The following is a 19991-nucleotide window of genomic DNA, read 5'->3' as shown; positions in this document are numbered from 1 at the left end:
TGATATATTTTTACTTAATTACTTTTATTAATAACATGATTCAATATAATTATAAATTAAAAATTAATAGACAAATTATTTTACAATTTGAACACTAGACTATTTATATTTTAGCTGTCAATAATTTATCACATTAAATTGACAAAAATTAATAAATTTAATTTTAAATATAATTATTATCATCATTACTGTAAAACTTATTAATTAAAAATATCATAATAGACTATAAAAAAATTTATCATCTCAGGTACGCAAAGGCACATTAATTTTTAAAATTATAAAGTATTGAGATTTTATTTATTTGTAATTATTGTCAATTTAATTATTTAAATTAATTAATTAACTATTTATATTTTTTTAATAAGACTATCATTATTACTATTATTATTATTAATAATGATATGGTGGTCAGAATGCTCGGCAATATAAAAAATATAAATAATTGGAAGAATAATTCCCAGTAATAAAAACAATAGTATCAAATGAATTAATGAAAGGCCCCAATCAGCACCGGAACATTTGAATGAATCAATAACTTTAGCTTCAGGCGTTGAATCTCTTGGTTCTCTTGCCAGTAATTCATTGGTCTCATCATCAGCATTTATGTCAATGTCTTGATTGCTCGTAAATTTATTTGAAGGCTCACATACTGAATTGAGTATTAGAGTATTTATATCTGTTTCCTTTGATACATTTCCGTCTGATAAATTTATTATTAACTGAGCACTCGAACTAGAACTTGGTAATGGATCTGGTTGATCATCAATGTCAATTAATTTTTCATTTTCTGTCAAAATGGAAAATGGTTGCACGGGTATTTTAATAACTCGACGTGCGTAGATTTCATTTTCTTTATGGATATTATTTATACGCTTCAACTCAGATATCTATGATTCATTAATTAAATATTAATGATTACATTAATTAATTATTTAAAAGTGGCCACAAACCGGGAGTATCGATAATTGTCAAGGGATTTAATGCAACTGGGAAATATCATGGAAATGTCAGAAATTTTTGAAAAGCATCCGGAAATTTAATTGCGACAGTTGAAAATTTTTTTATTTTTTAACAGTATACTAGTCAGGAAAATTAAATCATTAACGAAATTGAAAATTTTCAAGAGACTGTAACTTGAAGAAAAATGGTCGTACAACAAAAACAAGAAGAGTAAATTATAGCTGCGAGTGTCTAATTTTCTGATCTGGCCTTAACATTTTTTTTTATTCTGTACGGTTCTGGAGTAATCCTAAAAAAACCATCGAAAAAAAAAATTCCCAAGTTTTTGCTCGTTTCACCAACGGTCTACGGGACTCAAGAAGTTTTTTCAATAATTATCATTGATGTTTAATTACTTCGGAACCGTGAAAAATAAAAAGGGTTCAAGACCAAATCAGAAAACTAGACACTTGAAGCCACAATTGCTCTTTTTTTGTTTTTGTTGCACGACAATTTTCTTTTGAGCTACAGCCTGTTAAAAATCACTTGAAAATTTCCATTTCTTTTAATATTCCTAATTTTTGTGACTAGTGTATTTTGAATTTACTTTAATCATAAAATTCCTCATTAAATATTTTTTTAACATCCAGTAATTAAAAGTAGGCCATATTAATTTATTTTATTGACCTTTTATTGATTTTTCACATGATTTAATCATCAGTTAATTATCGATAATAAATATATAATAAAAACTTTGAATATCTTGATGTCCCGAATAAAATTTCTGAATCAGGGAAAAATGTGAAAAACTTTACTGGAAAACCGGGAAGCCAGGGAATTTTTAAATAATTTTTTTGTGGCCACCCTGCATGTACATTTGATTTTTTTTTAAAGAGACAATTAGTACTCACAGTACAATGATAGCGCAATGATAATGCTTGCAAAGTATCCTCAGGTTTTAAATTAACAATTATCACCTCAATTTTTTTAGGTAATGATTTATGTTGCTTCCGTAATTGTAACGGAATTTCTTCGTCCTCAACTTCGTCATCCGAATAAAGAAAAACATAATGAGGTGATTTGTCTCTTTGATTACCTCTTTGATAGGGAATATGTCTAAATTTAAAAAGTTATTTATCATTTTATTTTTTTCTGAGCTAGGTTATAAATGTATATCAAATTTAAATTACAGAAAAAATTAATTGTTTTATAATCTATGACAATTAAATTAATAATAATAGTAGTATTAATTATGGTATACCTTTTATCATCTTTTAATTTTTTCATGTTAATTTAAAAACCATTTTTTATAATTAAACTAATTTATAATTATCTTAATAATAATATAAAATATATAATAAATATTTATTTATTACCAATTAATTAAACATTACACGTACAAATTTTTATTTTTTATTAGTACGTGGTTTATTTATGTGTCAATTTTGGTTGGTAATTTTAAATCCAGGTGGCGTGCGCGCGCCTTAGTTGCACGCGCGTGCGCGTAGTTTTTAGAGATGGCGTCGCGCAGGCTCAGAACTCGGAGAGTCGGGAGAGTCGCTGCGTGTATTTTTTAGTTACCGTTATAATTTTATTGAACTAAAGTGTGATTTGAGTTAATAAGTGACTGGTGTCTTAGTTTTTATTTAATTTTATAAATAATTACAAGTTTTTAATTGTTAATTAATTAATAAAGTGATGCAGTGATTTAGTTATGACGCTGAAAGTAACCGACATATGAAAATTCATGATCTTAAAGTTAGCAGGCAATTAAAAATTTTCGGATTTTTTTTTAACAAATAAATTACAAGAAAAAAAAAATTTTCACTTGTGGAAAATTAAAAACACTACAAGTATAATTTTTTTTTCATAACTTATCATTTTTAGAAAAATCCTAAAATTATTAGACGCTGAGTAACTTCAGCATCATAACAATTTTAGTTTTTTTTAATTACCGAGTAAAATTGTCATCAGAATTTTTTTTGAAAATATTCACAAGAAGAATTTTGAAGATTTTTAACGTCCTTTTTTTGAAAATATTATCTGCTAATAATTATTTTAGTTATTTTGAATAAATAAATTTTTTTTATGACTGCTACTTTCAGCAAATTATTTAGTTTTTTTTTTTGAGTAGGAATAAAAATCAAGTGTTGTATTGTTGTGATTGTGATAGTTTTTTGTTTGGTGTTAAGTGTTTATTATTATTATTATTAACTGAACAATATAAATTGATGATTGTTATTTATTGAATTTTGTCATTGAATTGATCAGTTCTGATGATACTGAAGTTACTCGACGTCTAATAGTTTTTGAATTTTTTTAGAAACGATAAATTACGAAAAAAAAAAATATCTAAAAAATTGAACCTATAGTTTTTGAAATTTTTTACGCGCGCTAATTTAAAATTTTCTTTTTTTTGTATTTGGCAGGCTAAAAAAAATCTGGAAAATGTTAATAATCTGCAAGCTTCAAGATCATGAGAAAATACGAAATTGTCATGAAATCATCCATAAAATTTATTGCCCACAGTAATTGTTTAATTAAATCGTGCAGTGTTTATAAAATTTAAATTGTGCAAAGTGTCTGTGCTGTCGTTAAGTGTTGAGTGTTCAGTGTTAGTGTAAAGCGTTGCTGATGGCTGATGCTGATAACTTCCAAGTTCCTGAGCCCAATCATCTGGCATCGTCTGGTGGGGAAATAGCAATTAAGTGACGTTTTTTAGCTGCAATACACTTGGAGCAATTTAATTCAAATCTCCAAGTGTATTAGGATACCCTTCTGCATATTATTTCCCCACCAAGGTTTGTTCAAACACTCAAGTGTTTTTTTTTATATTTTAAATATTTTTCTATCATATTCTGCCACCATTTTATTTCGACATACGATTTTTAGTTTTCTACAATTTCTAATAATTTTTTTTTCAAATATTTAAATTTGCCGCACAAGTAATAAGAATAATTAATAAGGATGCATTTCGAAATGCGCCACGCTTTAATTGTTCGCAGTGCATTTCAGAATGCACTCTCTATAAATATTAAAGTAGCTGACAATTCTCAATTTTGAAAATTTTTAAATAAGTGAATTAAATGTAAATCAAATAAAATTTAAAAAATGCGCATTTACAGAATTAAAAAATCAGTATGTGCATTTTTCTAATTCTTATATTTTCAATTGTTTAATTCATTTATTTGAAATTTGAAATTTATCTCAATATTTCACACATATATTTTCTATTTATTTTTAAATTCAAAAGAATTATAATTATGCGCCATAATTTCTACCATTTTGAAAATCGCTGTAATTCATTTCTTATTTGAAATGAAATAAGAATCAGCTGATGAAATATATCACGGATCACAGATTGTTCTGTTTGTCTCCCGTATGAATATCAATGAGATATATATTTATTTATCGTAACTATTTTTATGTGATTATTAAACGTAACAAAAAAATTTAACAAAATGATGCGATACGAGCGTGAAAATGAACAGCTTAAAGACAAATCACGTTGCGCGGGTGTCAGAGCTAATTTAAAAATGTGTTTATTAGAAAGTGATTGTTGTAAGATCGTAAGTAATAACCTCAAATTTATTTATACAATTAGACATTTAATAATTAGAGTTTACTGCCAGATTTTAATTATTTTATTATTTTAGCATAAAAAAACACCTAAAGAATGTCTTAAAGTAACTGATGGCAGTGTACCTGATGAATGCCAATCATTACGTATACTTTTATATGATTGCAAACGTTCGATTGTATGTATCAAGTTTTTTTTTTGTTATTATTAAATTTTGTCAAAATTTGAGGCAATAATTATTGTTTATTAACTAATGATAATTATTTTTATTAGATTGACGCTAGAAGACGATTTCGTGGTCCCAAAGGATATTAGATATTTTTTATCGGCAACAATATATCATTTGGTAAAAATTTTACAATTAAATAATAGATGTTGTGTAGAATTTTAATTAATTTGTTGAGAATTTTAAAGTTTCTTTAAACAAGTTGTTTAGTCGCAGTTATTTTCAGCGATTATGTGCAAAACACTTGGGCGGTGAATTTAAAACAAAACACAATCAAGTTACGATTTTTATTCATTTTTAAATTTAAAATTATTATAATTAAAACTATTAAAACAATTTTCTATATTAGTGAATTAATAAAATGGAAGAAAAAATTTGTATTGTACTTTTGCGACCTCCACTATAGTTATCAAGTGGCTAAACTTCTGAAGATATAAAAACTATAATCTAAATCTAACGAGATCTGATTAGATCAACCAGAGTCTAATTTTAAAAAATTTCAAATTTACATTGACCTTCTAGATCTCTTTAGATCCAAAAAAATTAACAATAATACCCAACCCCATTAATTTCCTCTACCCCTCTTAGTTACCGCGACGTCTCATTTTTTTCTCCTCAAGGGCAATAATTTTTCCCAAACCCCCAATGATTTATTACCTCGGCCATTTTTTTTTACTAAAAAAAAAAAAATTAACAACCTATCGATTGATAAATTCACGCATCTGAAATCTACAAGGTTGTTTCCTCGAGTTAACGTAAATCCGACCACGTGAGTTGACTCTTTCCCCACTTATATAAAATCTACCTGAGAGCGTCGCGTCGACTTTGTACTCCCAGTACGAGGACGCGTCTCGTCCAGGTAACTTTATACTACTCCCTTATCAATAACCATCCCTTATTTATTTTTTTATACATTTATTTACTTCCTTACAACTTAATATTCTCAAACGTATATCCGTATCTCAAACTGTCCTATTTAGTATTAATTAAAATTCACTATACGTTAATACTTTCCACGTGTAGTTGAGTGAGTTTATAAACTCGTTTCGAATTTAAATTAACCTCAATAGAACTCTTCGGATCTGAAATCTTCCCAAGATCGCGAAATCTCCTGTAAACTCAAAATTTTGATTATTTGGCCTCCTTTAACTGAAGATTTACGCAGATTTTAGTTATTTTTCCTTTAAAATTAAATTTAATCAATTAATTTATCCGCTAATTGATTATTTATTTGTTACATGAAAACAAAAAAAAATAAATGCAGTGCCCGCACTTATTCTATTCAATTAATAACAGAATTTAAAAACCAAATTTTTAAACAAAATCTAAAAAATTCTCAACAAATTCATCTGAGAAAAGAATTATTAACACTAAATTACTTTTTTTTAGGAACGAATTTTTCTTAATTAAGCTAATGAAGAAAAACAAACATCAGTTAGTTTTAATTATTTATTAATTACCTGTAAAAAAATTATTTATAATAATATTAATAATAATAATAACTACAATAAAAAAATCTCAGGAATAATTGGTCGATAATTCTTTTATTTATTGTAGCATAATTTAATAGATAGTAATTACATTAATAAATATAGGCAGAACAGTTAGGTTTAATAATTGAAATTTTTTCGAAACATGTAATCACAGTTTGTGTTTATGTTTTATGCATTATCATTAAATATGCACTTTAATCACAGTTATTATTTATCAAGGCTCTTTATTTAATTGGTAATTTTTTTTCTTGTTTAATTAGGGCTCTTGTTATTTGTTATTCTCACAATCAGTGACTACTGTACTCCATTTTAATTTATTATTTTTTATTAAAAACAATTTAGTAAATTAATAACTAACTATTGTCAAAGCTTCGGCATTTATCTAATTAAATTATTTTATTTAATGAAAATCTAAATGTTTTAAAATCTAGAAAAATTTATTATTTCTTTGAGCCTCTTTTACTATAAAAATTTAACAAGCATAATAGTTATGCTTTTCTATGCATTAAAAGTCTAGAAAAATTTATATTTTTGAAATAATCTAAATAGAATTTCTATAAAAAAGTGTCACTTTTATTTATTATTATTACAATTTTATTAATTTATTATTTACTTTATTATCTAGTAGCGATGGTCGTGATTGTGATAAAATATATCACAGCTTATTTGAATATGATATGTCGTATACGTTAATTTATTATTATTATTATTTTTTAATTTGCGTAGACAAAATCTTAATGCACGATTTAAAAGTTGCTGAAAATTTATATTTTTATTTAGTCGTACAAATATAGAGCGGAAATTTTTTGCTTTAATCGTTATCGGGAAAAAATTTTGATAACTTTTTATTTTTTATAGAAAAATTTTTTATCGGCTGTTAGTTATTCTTCAGTTGATAAAAAATTAAAAAAAAATTTATGTCAGTAGAAAATTTTATTTTTTCAAGTGATTTGTTTGATAGCGTGGTCGATATAAAAAATTTTTACCGGTGGAGTTTAATAGTGAGGTCGATAAAAATACTTTTACCGGCAGAATTTAACAGGGCTGTCAATAAAAAACTTTTTACCGGCGGAATTTAACAGCCCAGTCGATGGAAACTTTTTTATCGGCAGAATTTGATAGTGTAGTCAACAATATTTTAATTTAATGACATGATTTGATAGTACAGTTCATTAAAATTTTTTGCCTGCAGAATTTGGCGGGATAATTTATAAAAGTTATTATTTACTGACAGAATTCGTACCAACAGTCGATAATAAATAAATGTATAATTCAGAAGTGACTGATGAAAAATTATTTAAAGCTGATAATCAAAATTGGAATGACAGATATCAAATTTTTACTGTAACGTTAATGAAAATATTTTTTACCGACTCAGTACTTATCTGCAGTCGATAAGAATTATTTTTATTTTTACTGATTCTAGTTCCTTGTTAAGTACTGAAAGAAACTATTTTTTACTACAAAGTCAGAAACATACTGACGGTCGATAGAGTCCTGTGTAACCACACAAACGTGCTCTTAATGCCGGTAACAAAATTGCCGCTGCCGATAAATTATCCTGTAATTGTGAACATTCGCATATCAATAAATACATTTTGTCTCCTTGTGACATTGACTTATGAAGTGTTATACGTTTTAGTCCTACGGATTTAGGTAAATAACGATAAATCATTCGGGCTCCTGCGAAATAAAATTTTATTTAGTGTCGATAAGTGTATAGAGTCCGATAATTGAGAAAAAAGTAGTTACCGGTCCAGTAGAGCCAATTTTGTTCAAATTTTAGGCTGTCATCGCCCTCGAAGACTTTAAAAATAGATACGATGTATCCGGTGGACGGGATCGGTGGTCTTCCACCAGGTGGCTCTAGAGGCGGTCGCGCTATCGTTGCGACTTCATTGAACAAATCGAGTGTATGACTCGCAGCATAGCGCAGGTCGCGTGGATCAAATTTTCTTAGTGCTGCGCATTGAACTTCTTGATAAAAATCAGCGGGATCCGTATTATGCTTATTTATTAAATAGTACGTTATAAAAGGAAAATCCGCTGTAAATAATAATTTATTTTTTGTTTTAAAAATTGGCTAGTAGATATTCACTCAAGTCAAATTTCATAAACTGCAAATATTTTTTTTTTCTAATTTTAGTGTTTTGCAAATATAGGGATGTGGGTACTCATTTTACTCGGCACATAATAGACTCTAAGAATCCACATTCAAATTTGGAAAAAAAAAAAAAATTTTCAAAAATTCTTTTTCTTGAAAATTGTTTGTAGTACACATATTGGGATGTGGGTACTCATTTAACTCGGCATTGCATTTTTTACAAGAATCAGTATTCATTGAAGCAGACAAAATTTTTAGTTGAAAGGTGAATAAATTTGAATTTTTATTCAAATCAGAAATTATTAAAAATAAATAATAAATACGGATAGATTACCATTCCTTTCCATGTTAGTCAACAAAATGCTCTGCGACGCTGAGGGTGCAATTTCCGCAATTAATTCAGCTGCGGTATCTCTCTGCAGCACTAACGGCATTGCAACTGGTGATTCAACGAGAGGATCTAGTGGCTCAAGAGGCGTCATAAAGTGCGCCAGCACACATTGTTTAGGGTCTTCGACTTCCAAAATTGATAACGGACTTCCTGGCTTTTTTTTATCTGCTATCGGTGCATGCTATAAATACAAACAAACATTTCGTTCCTTAATCTCTTCAATCAAAAATTTATTCTTTCGTATTCTCGTGAATTCACTACAATTTTTTTTGGATTTGATTTTTATCATATAAAAAAAAATATATCTGGTTAGCTGATAAAATTCCCCGTAAAATGAGTACCAACAATTATACATTTCAATAAATTATCAATTACATCACTAATTAATTAATGATAATATATATATACAGCCGCCATTTTGTAACGAGTCACATTTTCAAATATATCGATGTGGGTACTCAAACTAGAGGGAATTTAATTTTTTATAAATTTATCATGAAACTTGTCTATATAGTCAGCTTAAAAAAAATTATGTCATACCAATGTGATCATAAAATTCTTTTAAAAAATAAAATATAATAAAATAAAAAAGCAATAAAATATTACCGGGACTCCAGCTGGAAGGAAACGTTCCAAAGACGCTAATGGAATGATAAAACAGTCACGATCCAGCGTTGCAAGTGATATTGGTTCACCTCTCGGTGGACTATTACCAGAAACTACCAGCGGTGTGTATATTCCTCCGGTTCTATTACCGCTAAATGACACCTATAAAAAATTCCCAATAAAATTCAGAATTTTAGACTAAGACCATAAAATAAAAATTTGAATTTTTAAATAACCAATTTTTCAAAGGTTTATATAAATCCGTTGATTTATTGAATTTATATGAAATATTGACAAAAATAACGCAAAATAATTTTCCAAGTAAAACGTTCGAAAAAAATTTTTTAAATTCCATTGAACTAAATTTTGATTTTTTAAATTTTATAAAAAATATAATAAATATATGACTCCTTTCAATATAAATGAAACCAATTTATATAAAAAATTAATTTGGCGAGAAAATTAAAAAATAATAAAAATTATTTCTCACTTCCATCTTTGAATTTGATAAAAAAAAACAAAGCCTCCAGTATTTTATTTTATTATTTTTTTTTTTAACTCAGTATTATAAAAAGATTTTGCTTTTTACGTCTACTGTAAAAGCGTTGAGGCTTACCAACGACCAACATATGAATATTTAAACGAGTTCACTTGTATATAAAGTTTACGATATAGGTAATGATGTATATATATATATATATATATATATATATATATATATATATATATATATATATATATATATATACATATATATGTACAGCAGTACTATCGAGTCGATAAAATCTACTAGCAACCAAATGATATATTATGACATCGACAGATTAATGTCCAAGCATATAAATTTATATATTTTTATTTACTATAAATATAAACATTTCTGTTCATTTAAATCATCGGGGACAGTTCATTTTATTTTATTATTATCATTAAAAATAAATAAACAAATAAAAAAAACGATTAACAAAATTATTTAACACGCGATAAAATTTTATTTCAAAGCAACGATATATCGTTTCCTTTAATGCGGAAAAAATGATTTTAGCTTTAGTCATCTGGCAGTCAAACTGGTGTTTGGAATTACCTATACATATATGTAAACTATATATGTGCTATTATACTATATAATAATAATGATTTTATGTAAGGGATGTAGTCATGCATGCAGGAACAATGATTGCTAATTTTATTATTATTATTATCCTATCGGGATCGTGCACGTGTGACACATAAAGTTCGCGCTTGTGAGATTGTGCGATAAAGTTCACAATCATGGTCAATTACTTTAGCTTGCTTGAGTGAGTTAGGTAATTATTGCTCTAGTGATACGTTTGTTAGATTATTTTTTATGAGGAATGACCGATTTTTTTAACCAGTGTGCGGTTGCGTTTAAAAAAATAGGAAGCGAAATTAGGGACAGATTGTTTTGATTAATAGTGATTGAGGTTGAAAAAGATTTACTGGATATTATGGAGACGTAAATATATATATGGTATAGAGGTATTTGTTTGTGGTACAAATTTATTGATTAGTTATTTAACTAGTGTTTAAAAATTTTAAATTTTTAAAAATAATTTTATGGGTGGACTTTATGAATAACTTTAATTGAAATTAAGGATGAACTATTAGAGATATGGTCAAAATTGATGAACACAATTTTGGGGGAAATTTAATTATCTATGAAAATTGTTCTTATTAGATTTTTATAGTATAGTATAATAAATAAACAGTTTTAATATACAACTTGCAGCTCCGTAAATGTGTCAGTTTAAATTATGTGTAGACGAAATTAAATAATTAACTTTATATTGTGATATTCATAAATAAAATTAATGAATTATTAATCTCAGTGATTAATCTAATTTTCGTAGATTCGGGTGAAGATAAAATTTATAAATTAATAAAGTTTAATTTGAAAATTATTTTGAGGGTAGAAAGTAAAATTTTTTTAGGAGTTCAAGGTTTTGCTGTTGAATTAATTAGACAATTTATTTATAATACTTTTATATCATTTTTTTTTTTTATAGAAAGAGATGATGGTTTTTGAAATATTCTTATGGGTGGACTTTATAAATAACTCTGAATTGAAATTATGGATAAACTATTAGAGATACGGTAAAAATTAATGAACACAATTTGGTAGGAAATTTAATTATCTATAAAAATTGTTCTTATTAATTTTTTTATTAAGTTCATAATTACCGAGATATTTTTAAAATAAATATTGAACTTGTATTAAAAATCACTTGTGTCTTTTTAAGCGGTCTTAGTACTTTTAAATTAAATTTATAGTCGAACTATCGAAGATAAGCTGAAAATACTTCAGTTAAATTTTGTAGAGAATTTAATTCTTTATAAAAAAAGTCTCTAGTATCTTTTACGTAAACCCAATAGCTTAGACGCCAGAGACAAAGGTTTAAATTTATTTGAATCCGCGTAGAGAATTACCGTGTTAGTAACGGGTCTTTTGACTGCATATTTTTCTATTACTGCAACTAAAAAATTAAATAACTGGTAATTTTAAAAGTTAACTCATATTTTACACCAGTACCTAATCTTAGCATAAATACAAACTAGACAAAATTTCACCACAAAGCTCAAATTTTACCGTACAATTAAAATATAGAAACTTAATTTTCCATTTACACCTAAAATTTTTACCAGCCATAAAGCTTTTCAATTTTATAATAATATCAAAGCTCTTTATTTTTTCTATGCGCTTAAATTTTTTTCCCTCAAATTTAACTCTCCCAAAAATTCATAAACATTCTTCTATAAAACATTTTAACGCCAAATCTCCCATTATTCCAATCGCATTATTTTCCATTAAATATTTCCATGTAACCTATAATAATTCAAATCAAAATAAACCGTCAATTTCACCGTAATTCCGTAATTTCTAACGTCACGACACTTCATTCGCTTTAAACTCCCAAGCAAGAAAATGTATATCTAATAATAGTGAATTTTTCCGTCCTTGAGACACACCCACGATCTTCATCATCCAATCTTCTAAAAAAAAAAACATCGTTTAAAAAAACACTCAGCCAAAATTTAGCCTTCTCACCCCCACCAGCTTAATTAATCCCCCATATCCACCTTAACTTTGATCCTCTACCAAAAGCGATTCGAAAATCATCTTAAAAAAATTTTCTTACTGAAAAAGTAATTACCCAGCAGTAAAAAATAAATGTAACTCCCAATCGGGCCAATAAATCGATACATACCTGTCTGGAAGCAGTAGGAGTCGGTGGCTCCGAAATGTCCTTGGTCTGATTGCTTTGCTTCCTCTTGGTTCCCACGACATTATTATTAGTGTTGTTATTATTATTGTTATTATTATTATTAATATTTCCACCGCCGCCCCATTTAATAACATGGGAAGATGAATTCCGTCTGGGACCAGGACCAATTCGATCAGTCGGTTCTTCGACGGCACCTGAAGGTGGTGAAAGAAATAAATGAGTGCGATATGCATGGGTCGGATGGTCATCCATCGGAGAATAACCAAATTCACGACTACGTCTTATAGGACCACGACCACTCGCATTAACAATACTTGGGCGAATACCAAGTCGAGCACCACAAGGTCCCGTTAAACCTCCACTTGGTACACTAGCTACCGGCAAACACGGGCCATATACACCCGTAATACCTGATCGTGTTTCACCAACCGAAGCTTTTTCCCCACTGAAGTTCTTACGAAACATCAAATTCATTTTGACTATTGTTTATTTTTATTTACAACGTAGTTTCTATTTATGTTTACAAACACACTAACAATAGTAATAATTTATAATTTTGACTCAAGGTTCCTAATTAAAATTTGTTATTTCATTTATCATTTTAACAATTGGCTCTAATTCACTTCACTAAATAAAATGACATTTTACTGATTTTATCATTTAGATTTTTTATTATTATTTGTCATGACAATTTATTACTTTTTTTTTTTTAATAAATATTTTTTTACTTGTTACTATTGTTGACAATGTCAAGGCTGATAACAATTACTTGAGTCAATAAATAATAAAATAGATGTCTTAAAGTTTATAAACTCACTCAACTACACGTGGAAAGTTTTAGCGCATAGTCAATTATAATTAATATTAAATGTGACAGTTTGAGATACGGATATACGTTTGAGGATATTAAGGTGTAAGGAAGTAAATAAATGTATAAAAAAATAAATAAGGGATGGTTATTGATAAGGGAGTAGTATAAAGTTACCTGGACGAGACGCGTCCTCGTACTGGGAGTACAAAGTCGTCGCGACGCTCTCAGGTAGATTTTATATAAGTGGGGAAAGAGTCAACTCACGTGGTCGGATTTACGTTAACTCGAGGAAACAACCTTGTAGATTTCAGATGCGTGAATTTATCAATCGATAGGTTGTTAATTTTTTTTTTTTTAGTAAAAAAAAATGGCCGAGGTAATAAATCATTGGGGGTTTGGGAAAAATTATTGCCCTTGAGGAGAAAAAAATGAGACGTCGCGGTAACTAAGAGGGGTAGAGAAAATTAATGGGGTTGGGTATTATTGTTAATTTTTTTGGATCTAAAGAGATCTAGAAGGTCAATGTAAATTTGAAATTTTTTAAAATTAGACTCTGGTTGATCTAATCAGATCTCGTTAGATTTGGATTATAGTTTTTATATCTTCAGAAGTTTAGCCACTTGATAACTATAGTGGCGGTCGCAAAAGTACAATACAAATTTTTTTTTCCATTTTATTAATTCACTAATAAGGAAAATCGTTTTAATAGTTTTAATTATAATAATTTTAAATTTAAAAATGAATAAAAATCGTAACTTGATTTTGTTTTATTTTAAATTCACCGCCCAAGTGTTTCGCACATAATCGCTGGAAATAACTGCGGCTAACTAGTGTGCCAGAAAAAAGGATAGTTTGAAATTTAAGTAGTTTGTTTTATTAAATTTTAAATAATAGATAAATCTGTTAAAAGTGAAAAATATTTTAGCATGACTATTATTTTTCATTGTTGATTTAATATTTATCCAGCAAATAATTAATACACGAAACAATATCTTATGTTTAATTAAATATAATTCATCAAAAATTATTTAGTTTTATAATATATTGTTTGTCAAATAATTTTAGTCTTTAGCATGGATTTGTTTTAAAAATATATTTTCTCGAGTTTCCGTATTTAGCACTCAGTAATTTAAAATCATTAGAGTACTTAGTACATAATACATTAAGCCTTTATAATTTCTTAGTAATAAACTTTCATTTTATTTTTAATAAATTTACTTTTATTAACACAAAAATATTTCTATTACTCATATAAAATTCAATGTCATCTATAAAAAAGACTACGATATTTTAAATTGACTATTCAAAATATCTCTATTAAGTCAGCCATGTAGAACGAACGGGCAGAACGGGTCCCTAGGGGCGAAATGGGCTTAAATTTATGTTACAAATAAGCCCTTTTTTTTTAAGGTCTCATTATGCCCCACTTTCCCTTATCTGAACCATAATATCTCTACTTGAACTATAAAAAATTTTTAATAAATTTATATAACCAGAAGCTTAGAAAGAAAATTTATAATAAATCATTTAGATAAAAATCTATTGTTAGAAATTTTCATGTTTAAAAGTTTTTGAGAAATTATGTCGAGCTTTTGAAAGCTTTCAACTCGGAGCTTATATATATATATACTTTTGTTAAAATTTATTTTTGTAAATAAAAAAAAAACCTTTTAATAGAGATCTAAAAGATTTTCATTTGAAACGCGGCATAAAATTTAAAAAAAAAATTTATCTTTAAAAGCTCAAAAGACAAAATATTTTTTATTCTTAGATATTTAGTAAATATTACAATATAAATAGTTAGATAAATATGTATTAAAAGTTATTGAACTGTATTGCAATATAAAGCTTACTATACGATAGTCGCGGAGCTTTTCAAGTCACGGTGTTACGGTCAAGGTAAAATAAAATATACGAGTTGAGTTCAATGGCGAAGATGGCCTCGTTGATATAGATATACATTATATATATATATATATATATATATATATATATATATATTCTATATGTGTGTATATAAAATAAAAGTCACTAGAGAATAATGAAAAAAATTGGCTGCGCTCATTTTAGATTTTTTTTTTCGAGTTTTGAGATTCCAAAGAGAGATTTATATTACTTCCGGCGAGTGATATTTTGGCAAGCTTATATGATTTTATTGAGATAAAACAATAACAATAATAATAGAAACATAATAATAATAATAAAAAAAAAAGGTATTAAACATGTCATGCACGATTAAATTGTTTCAAGTTAGATTGTAATATTAAAGTTGTTTTCCTCATATTTAATGGTTCGTAGTTTCGAAAATTGTTTTTTTTTTTTTTTTTTTAATTTATAAATGATTTTAAATCTCGATAATAATATTATTTATTACGACACTACGACTTTTTTACTGCAAGATATTTTTAAAATTTATTTATATACTTTTAAGATGATCAATGAACTTTGACATTAATTTTATCAGTAATTTTATTTTATATATATTTTATGAATTTAAATTGAGTCTTAATTTTTTATTATACTCAATTTATTGAGTTTTTGTCTACTGAGCCGCAATTTTAAATGCAAAAGATTAAATACAGATAATTTAGTTTAATAAGTAATTCTTGAGAATATATATATACATATATATTTAATGGATTAATATGGTTAATGTCAAACATTGTCAGTCACAGTTGAGACTGGCATAATCCCTAGAGGTTTCAAACAACTGAGTAAAGCAAACTCGACAATAACTTGACACACCGCAGAAACTCTTTGATATTAAATATACCTCAGTTACTGTAAACTCTTCACGTAATCCTATTATATGATCATTGTTATTATTATTATTATTATCCTAGTGAATCCGAATTACGATAAATTATAATACTTACCGAAATTTGTCGTAGTTTACGGTATTCGGAAGAATTATGGTATTTTACGACAAAAGTACGGCATTTTTGCCGCAATTTTTCAGAAAGTGAGCGGTAATTTATAGTGAAATTGCGGCAAGCTTGTGATATTTTACCGTAAAGTGGTATTACACTTTGAAAGAGATAAAATTTTAAAAATGTACGGTGTTTACGGTAAAAATGCCGCAAATTACGGCAAACTGCGGTCTTTTACGATAAATTACAACAAACACCGTAAATTACCGTAATTCGGATCCGCCAGGGTGTTATCCCGTACGAAATAAGTATGTATACGGGCAAAATTGAATATATGTCTCATATATGCGTATATATACTTTTTTCATCCGGGGTCATTATTATAAATTTTTTTTAGATAACATTTTAATTATTTTAAATAATCCAAAATTTTTATATTCAACTCTTGAAATTGTAAACTCAAAATATCTCATTATAATTCAGTTTTTAAAAAATTTTATGAGATACTTTTTTGTAGAGAATTGAAAGCTCTACAAAAAAGGTCTTTTACAATTTTCAAAAAAGTCAATAATTATAAAGATATTTACAAAAAAAAAACCAATCGAACTTTTTTAAACTTTTGAATTTCAAAAGTTTTTTTGGGTTTATCAAAATAATGTTTTTTTTTCCAAATTCAACTTTTCTATCACTAGTTTTACTACAAGTAATTACTATCATTGCTATTACATTTATTTATCTGAGTAGTAAATTCAAAATAATATAACACTTGATAATATTCTATCCATATAGATATTACGTATATATTTGGCAAGAGTTTAAAAACTAAAATTACTGTACTTAATAATAGATCAACAAGGTAAATACGCACTTATAAATATCACAAGGCTTTTTTATTAACTGACAACTAAATTATAATTTTAATAATTCACTTAATAATATATTTATATATTTTTCATATTCAAATATTATTGATAATGTTTCTAAAAAAAAAAAAATGATTTTATCCAAATAACTGATTGATTTCCCTAGAGACTTTAAAAAATATTGATCACATGTCTAACTTAATTAAATTTTGTCATAATAATAACTTATTTTTAAATTAGAGTGAAACTAAAAATTTAATTAACTTTTCATAATTTAGGTTTTGAAAAATATAAGATATAAAAATAAATATCAAAAGTAGATAAATTATTATTATTAAATCGAAATATTGAATTTATCATCGACTTTTTTAAATATTACTGCAGGTACTCAATGCCTGACCTTTAACAGACGTTATCACTTCCTCGTTGGCGGCTTGCCTTCTCTCAGTATAGCATAGTATAATAAATAAATAGTTTTAATATACAACTTGTAGCTCCGTAAATGTGTCAGTTTAAATTATGTGTAGACGAAATTAAATAATTAACTTTATATTGTGATATTCATAAATAAAATTAATGAATTATTAATCTCAGTGATTAATATAATTTTCGTAGATTCGGGTGAAGATAAAATTTATATATTAATAAAGTTTAATTTGAAAATTATTTTGAGGGTAGAAAGTAAAATTTTTTTAGGAGTTCAAGGCTTTGCTGTTGAATTAATTAGAAAATTTATTTATAATACTTTTATATCATTTTTTCTTATAGAAAGAGATGATGGTTTTTGAAATATTCTTATGGGTGGACTTTATAAATAACTCTGAATTGAAATTATGAATAAACTATTAGAGATACGGTAAAAATTAATGAACACAATTTGGTAGGAAATTTAATTATCTATAAAAATTGTTCTTATTAATTTTTTTATAAGGTTCATAATTACCGAGATATTTTTAAAATAAATATTGAACTTGTATTAAAAATCACTTGAGTCTTTTTAAGCGGTCTTAGTACTTTTAAATTAAATTTATAGTCGAACTATCGAAGATAAGCTGAAAATACTTCAGTTAAATTTTGTAGAGAATTTAATTCTTTATAAAAAAAGTCTCTAGTATCTTTTACGTAAACCCAATAGCTTAGACGCCAGAGACAAAGGTTTAAATTTATTTGAATCCGCGTAGAGAATTACCGTGTTAGTAACGGGTCTTTTGACTGCATATTTTTCCATTACTGCAACTAAAAAATTAAATAACTGGTAATTTTAAACGTTAACTCATATTTTACACCAGAACCTAATCTTAGCATAAATACAAAACAGACAAAATTTCACCAAAAAGCTCAAATTTTACCGTACAATTAAAATATAGAAACTAAATTTTCCATTTACACCTAAAATTTTTACCAGCCATAAAGCTTTTAAATTTTACAATAATATCAAAGCTCTTTATTTTTTCCATGCGCTTAAATATTTTTTCCTCAAACTTAACTCTCCTAAAAATTCTGAATACACAGAAAAAATGGATTTCTTGGCGCAACAAATTTTTATTCGCTCCAAGAAAATTTTCTGCATTAATAATTGGAAACAAAAATTTTTCTGATGCGAGAAAAAAATTTCTCGCTCCTAAAATTATTTTTTTTCTGTGTATAAAAAAAATCTTTCCTTAAAACCCGCTCTTAGTTTCTCTCGTCGCGTTTATAAATTTCATTCCTTAAATCCTCTAGTCATAAAATTTATCTAAGTACCTGAATTATGTTACAAAATTCTTAAAATATGTTTTTTCTCACATGTATACTACTCTCATATATAATACTAATATCATATATATAAATACTAAAATATTAAAAAGAAAACCTCGTAAAATTTTCTACTCTATTTCTCCCGACAAATTTCTACCGATCCCAGCTGAACTATCAAATTATCTAAATATAAAATACATATGTATATATATATATATGTATGTTAGACTTACTTGAATCATGCAAAGGACATGCAATGTATGCATAACGTGAATCCTTCTGTCCACTAGACATGGTTGCGAATTTGGTCACGTAACGTAAGAATTCGTCATAGAAAAATAGAAATGTTGTACGAATTATCTTCAAATATTAGCTATCACCCAATATATATAAATATATATACTTTTATTTACTCTATATATATATATATATATATCTATATATTTAAATTATCAAATGCACTTGATTTATAAATTATTGGTCATAAATAATAAATTACAAATATATAAATTCAATCACGCACTCACTTTTTGAATAATAATTGCTCACTACTCGTGACTGATGAGTACTGGACCAAAGACATTTGTTAACTAAACAATATGTATTGTTATTTTAATACCTATGTACGTCCCAATTAAATTTACAAGTTCGTTAGACGATTCTTAATTAAAATAAAAATAACTTTCCGTCTTTATTTTACTTTCTTTTAATTAAATTTTTAGAAATTCATTTCTTATTTTTTTTTTTTTGATAATTATCAACTACAAAAGAATTTATTTATAATTTTTTTTTTTTTTTTTTCAAATAAATATAACCGGGAATTTTGAAAAAAGTTATTTACTCTTTTAAAAAATTAAAGAAAAATTTTTGAATCAAATTCGAAGGAAAATTTTCGATGGATGAATTTTTGAATTAATTAATTATAAATTTAAAATAAAAAAAATAAAAGGGTTTAGTAAAATTTAAAAATGATTTATTATTAAGTCGAGTAGTAAACCCGGCTTTGGGCTCAACTGTACTGAGGTACAGAAGGAAGCTAGAGAATCGTGTAGGGCCGACTAGACTAGTTCTAGGTGAATAGAACACAGCCGACTGCGAGGAGGAGAATATTATCCGTTGGCCGAGT

The 19991-nt window shown here is 26.6% G+C and overlaps 3 protein-coding genes across 4 annotated transcripts; 1 reads left to right on the top strand and 2 right to left on the bottom strand.

The window, feature by feature from the left end:
- Positions 1–283: 283 nt before the first annotated feature.
- LOC103577618 (lysM and putative peptidoglycan-binding domain-containing protein 4) lies at positions 284–2385 on the bottom strand. Its single transcript, XM_008558351.2, has 3 exons — positions 2201–2385; positions 1851–2055; positions 284–887 (listed from the first exon to the last, which is right to left on the bottom strand). Exons 1-3 carry the CDS (start codon positions 2224–2226, stop codon positions 348–350), a joined length of 771 nt encoding a protein of 256 aa, XP_008556573.2. The 5' UTR covers positions 2227–2385; the 3' UTR covers positions 284–347.
- Positions 2386–4293: 1908 nt separating this feature from the next.
- LOC103577617 (cytochrome c oxidase assembly factor 5) lies at positions 4294–6281 on the top strand. The gene is made up of 4 exons (XM_008558350.2): positions 4294–4508; positions 4596–4697; positions 4793–4865; positions 6135–6281. Exons 1-3 carry the CDS (start codon positions 4401–4403, stop codon positions 4832–4834), a joined length of 252 nt encoding a protein of 83 aa, XP_008556572.1. The 5' UTR covers positions 4294–4400; the 3' UTR covers positions 4835–4865; positions 6135–6281.
- Positions 6282–7042: 761 nt separating this feature from the next.
- LOC103577616 (uncharacterized) lies at positions 7043–19459 on the bottom strand. 2 transcript variants are annotated; one of them, XM_053740060.1, is made up of 7 exons: positions 19393–19459; positions 19099–19151; positions 12567–12778; positions 9340–9501; positions 8677–8914; positions 7991–8284; positions 7043–7921 (listed from the first exon to the last, which is right to left on the bottom strand). In XM_053740060.1, exons 1-7 carry the CDS (start codon positions 19446–19448, stop codon positions 7707–7709), a joined length of 1230 nt encoding a protein of 409 aa, XP_053596035.1. In that variant the 5' UTR covers positions 19449–19459; the 3' UTR covers positions 7043–7706. The 2 variants fall into 2 exon arrangements, with proteins under 2 accessions (XP_053596035.1, XP_008556571.1); XM_008558349.3 differs by lacking the exons at positions 19099–19151; positions 19393–19459 and having other exon boundaries at positions 12567–13183.
- Positions 19460–19991: the final 532 nt, after the last annotated feature.

Source organism: Microplitis demolitor, chromosome 6 (genome assembly GCF_026212275.2).
Source record: "Microplitis demolitor isolate Queensland-Clemson2020A chromosome 6, iyMicDemo2.1a, whole genome shotgun sequence".
NCBI classification, from domain to species: Eukaryota; Metazoa; Arthropoda; class Insecta; order Hymenoptera; family Braconidae; genus Microplitis; species Microplitis demolitor.
Note: the sequence above shows the minus strand (reverse complement) of the source record. Positions and strands in the feature narration are given on the sequence as shown.

Bases quoted from the DNA above. Each gene is read 5' to 3' on its own strand.
- LOC103577618 (XM_008558351.2), bottom strand. From the start codon at position 2,226: ATGAAAAAATTAAAAGATGATAAAAG. The intron at 2,056-2,200 runs GTATACCATAAT...TTTTAAATTTAG, and splicing joins AAATTAAAAGATGATAAAAG to ACATATTCCCTATCAAAGAG. The intron at 888-1,850 runs GTGAGTACTAAT...AATGAATCATAG, and splicing joins CATTGCGCTATCATTGTACT to ATATCTGAGTTGAAGCGTAT.
- LOC103577617 (XM_008558350.2), top strand. From the start codon at position 4,401: ATGATGCGATACGAGCGTGAAAATGAACAGCTTAAAGACAAATCACGT. The intron at 4,509-4,595 runs GTAAGTAATAAC...TTATTATTTTAG, and splicing joins AAAGTGATTGTTGTAAGATC to CATAAAAAAACACCTAAAGA. The intron at 4,698-4,792 runs GTATGTATCAAG...TATTTTTATTAG, and splicing joins ATGATTGCAAACGTTCGATT to ATTGACGCTAGAAGACGATT.
- LOC103577616 (XM_008558349.3), bottom strand. From the start codon at position 13,058: ATGAATTTGATGTTTCGTAAGAACTTCAGTGGGGAAAAAGCTTCGGTT. The intron at 8,915-9,339 runs GTAATATTTTAT...TTGTATTTATAG, and splicing joins TCCTTCCAGCTGGAGTCCCG to CATGCACCGATAGCAGATAA. The intron at 7,922-7,990 runs GTAACTACTTTT...TTTATTTCGCAG, and splicing joins AAATTGGCTCTACTGGACCG to GAGCCCGAATGATTTATCGT.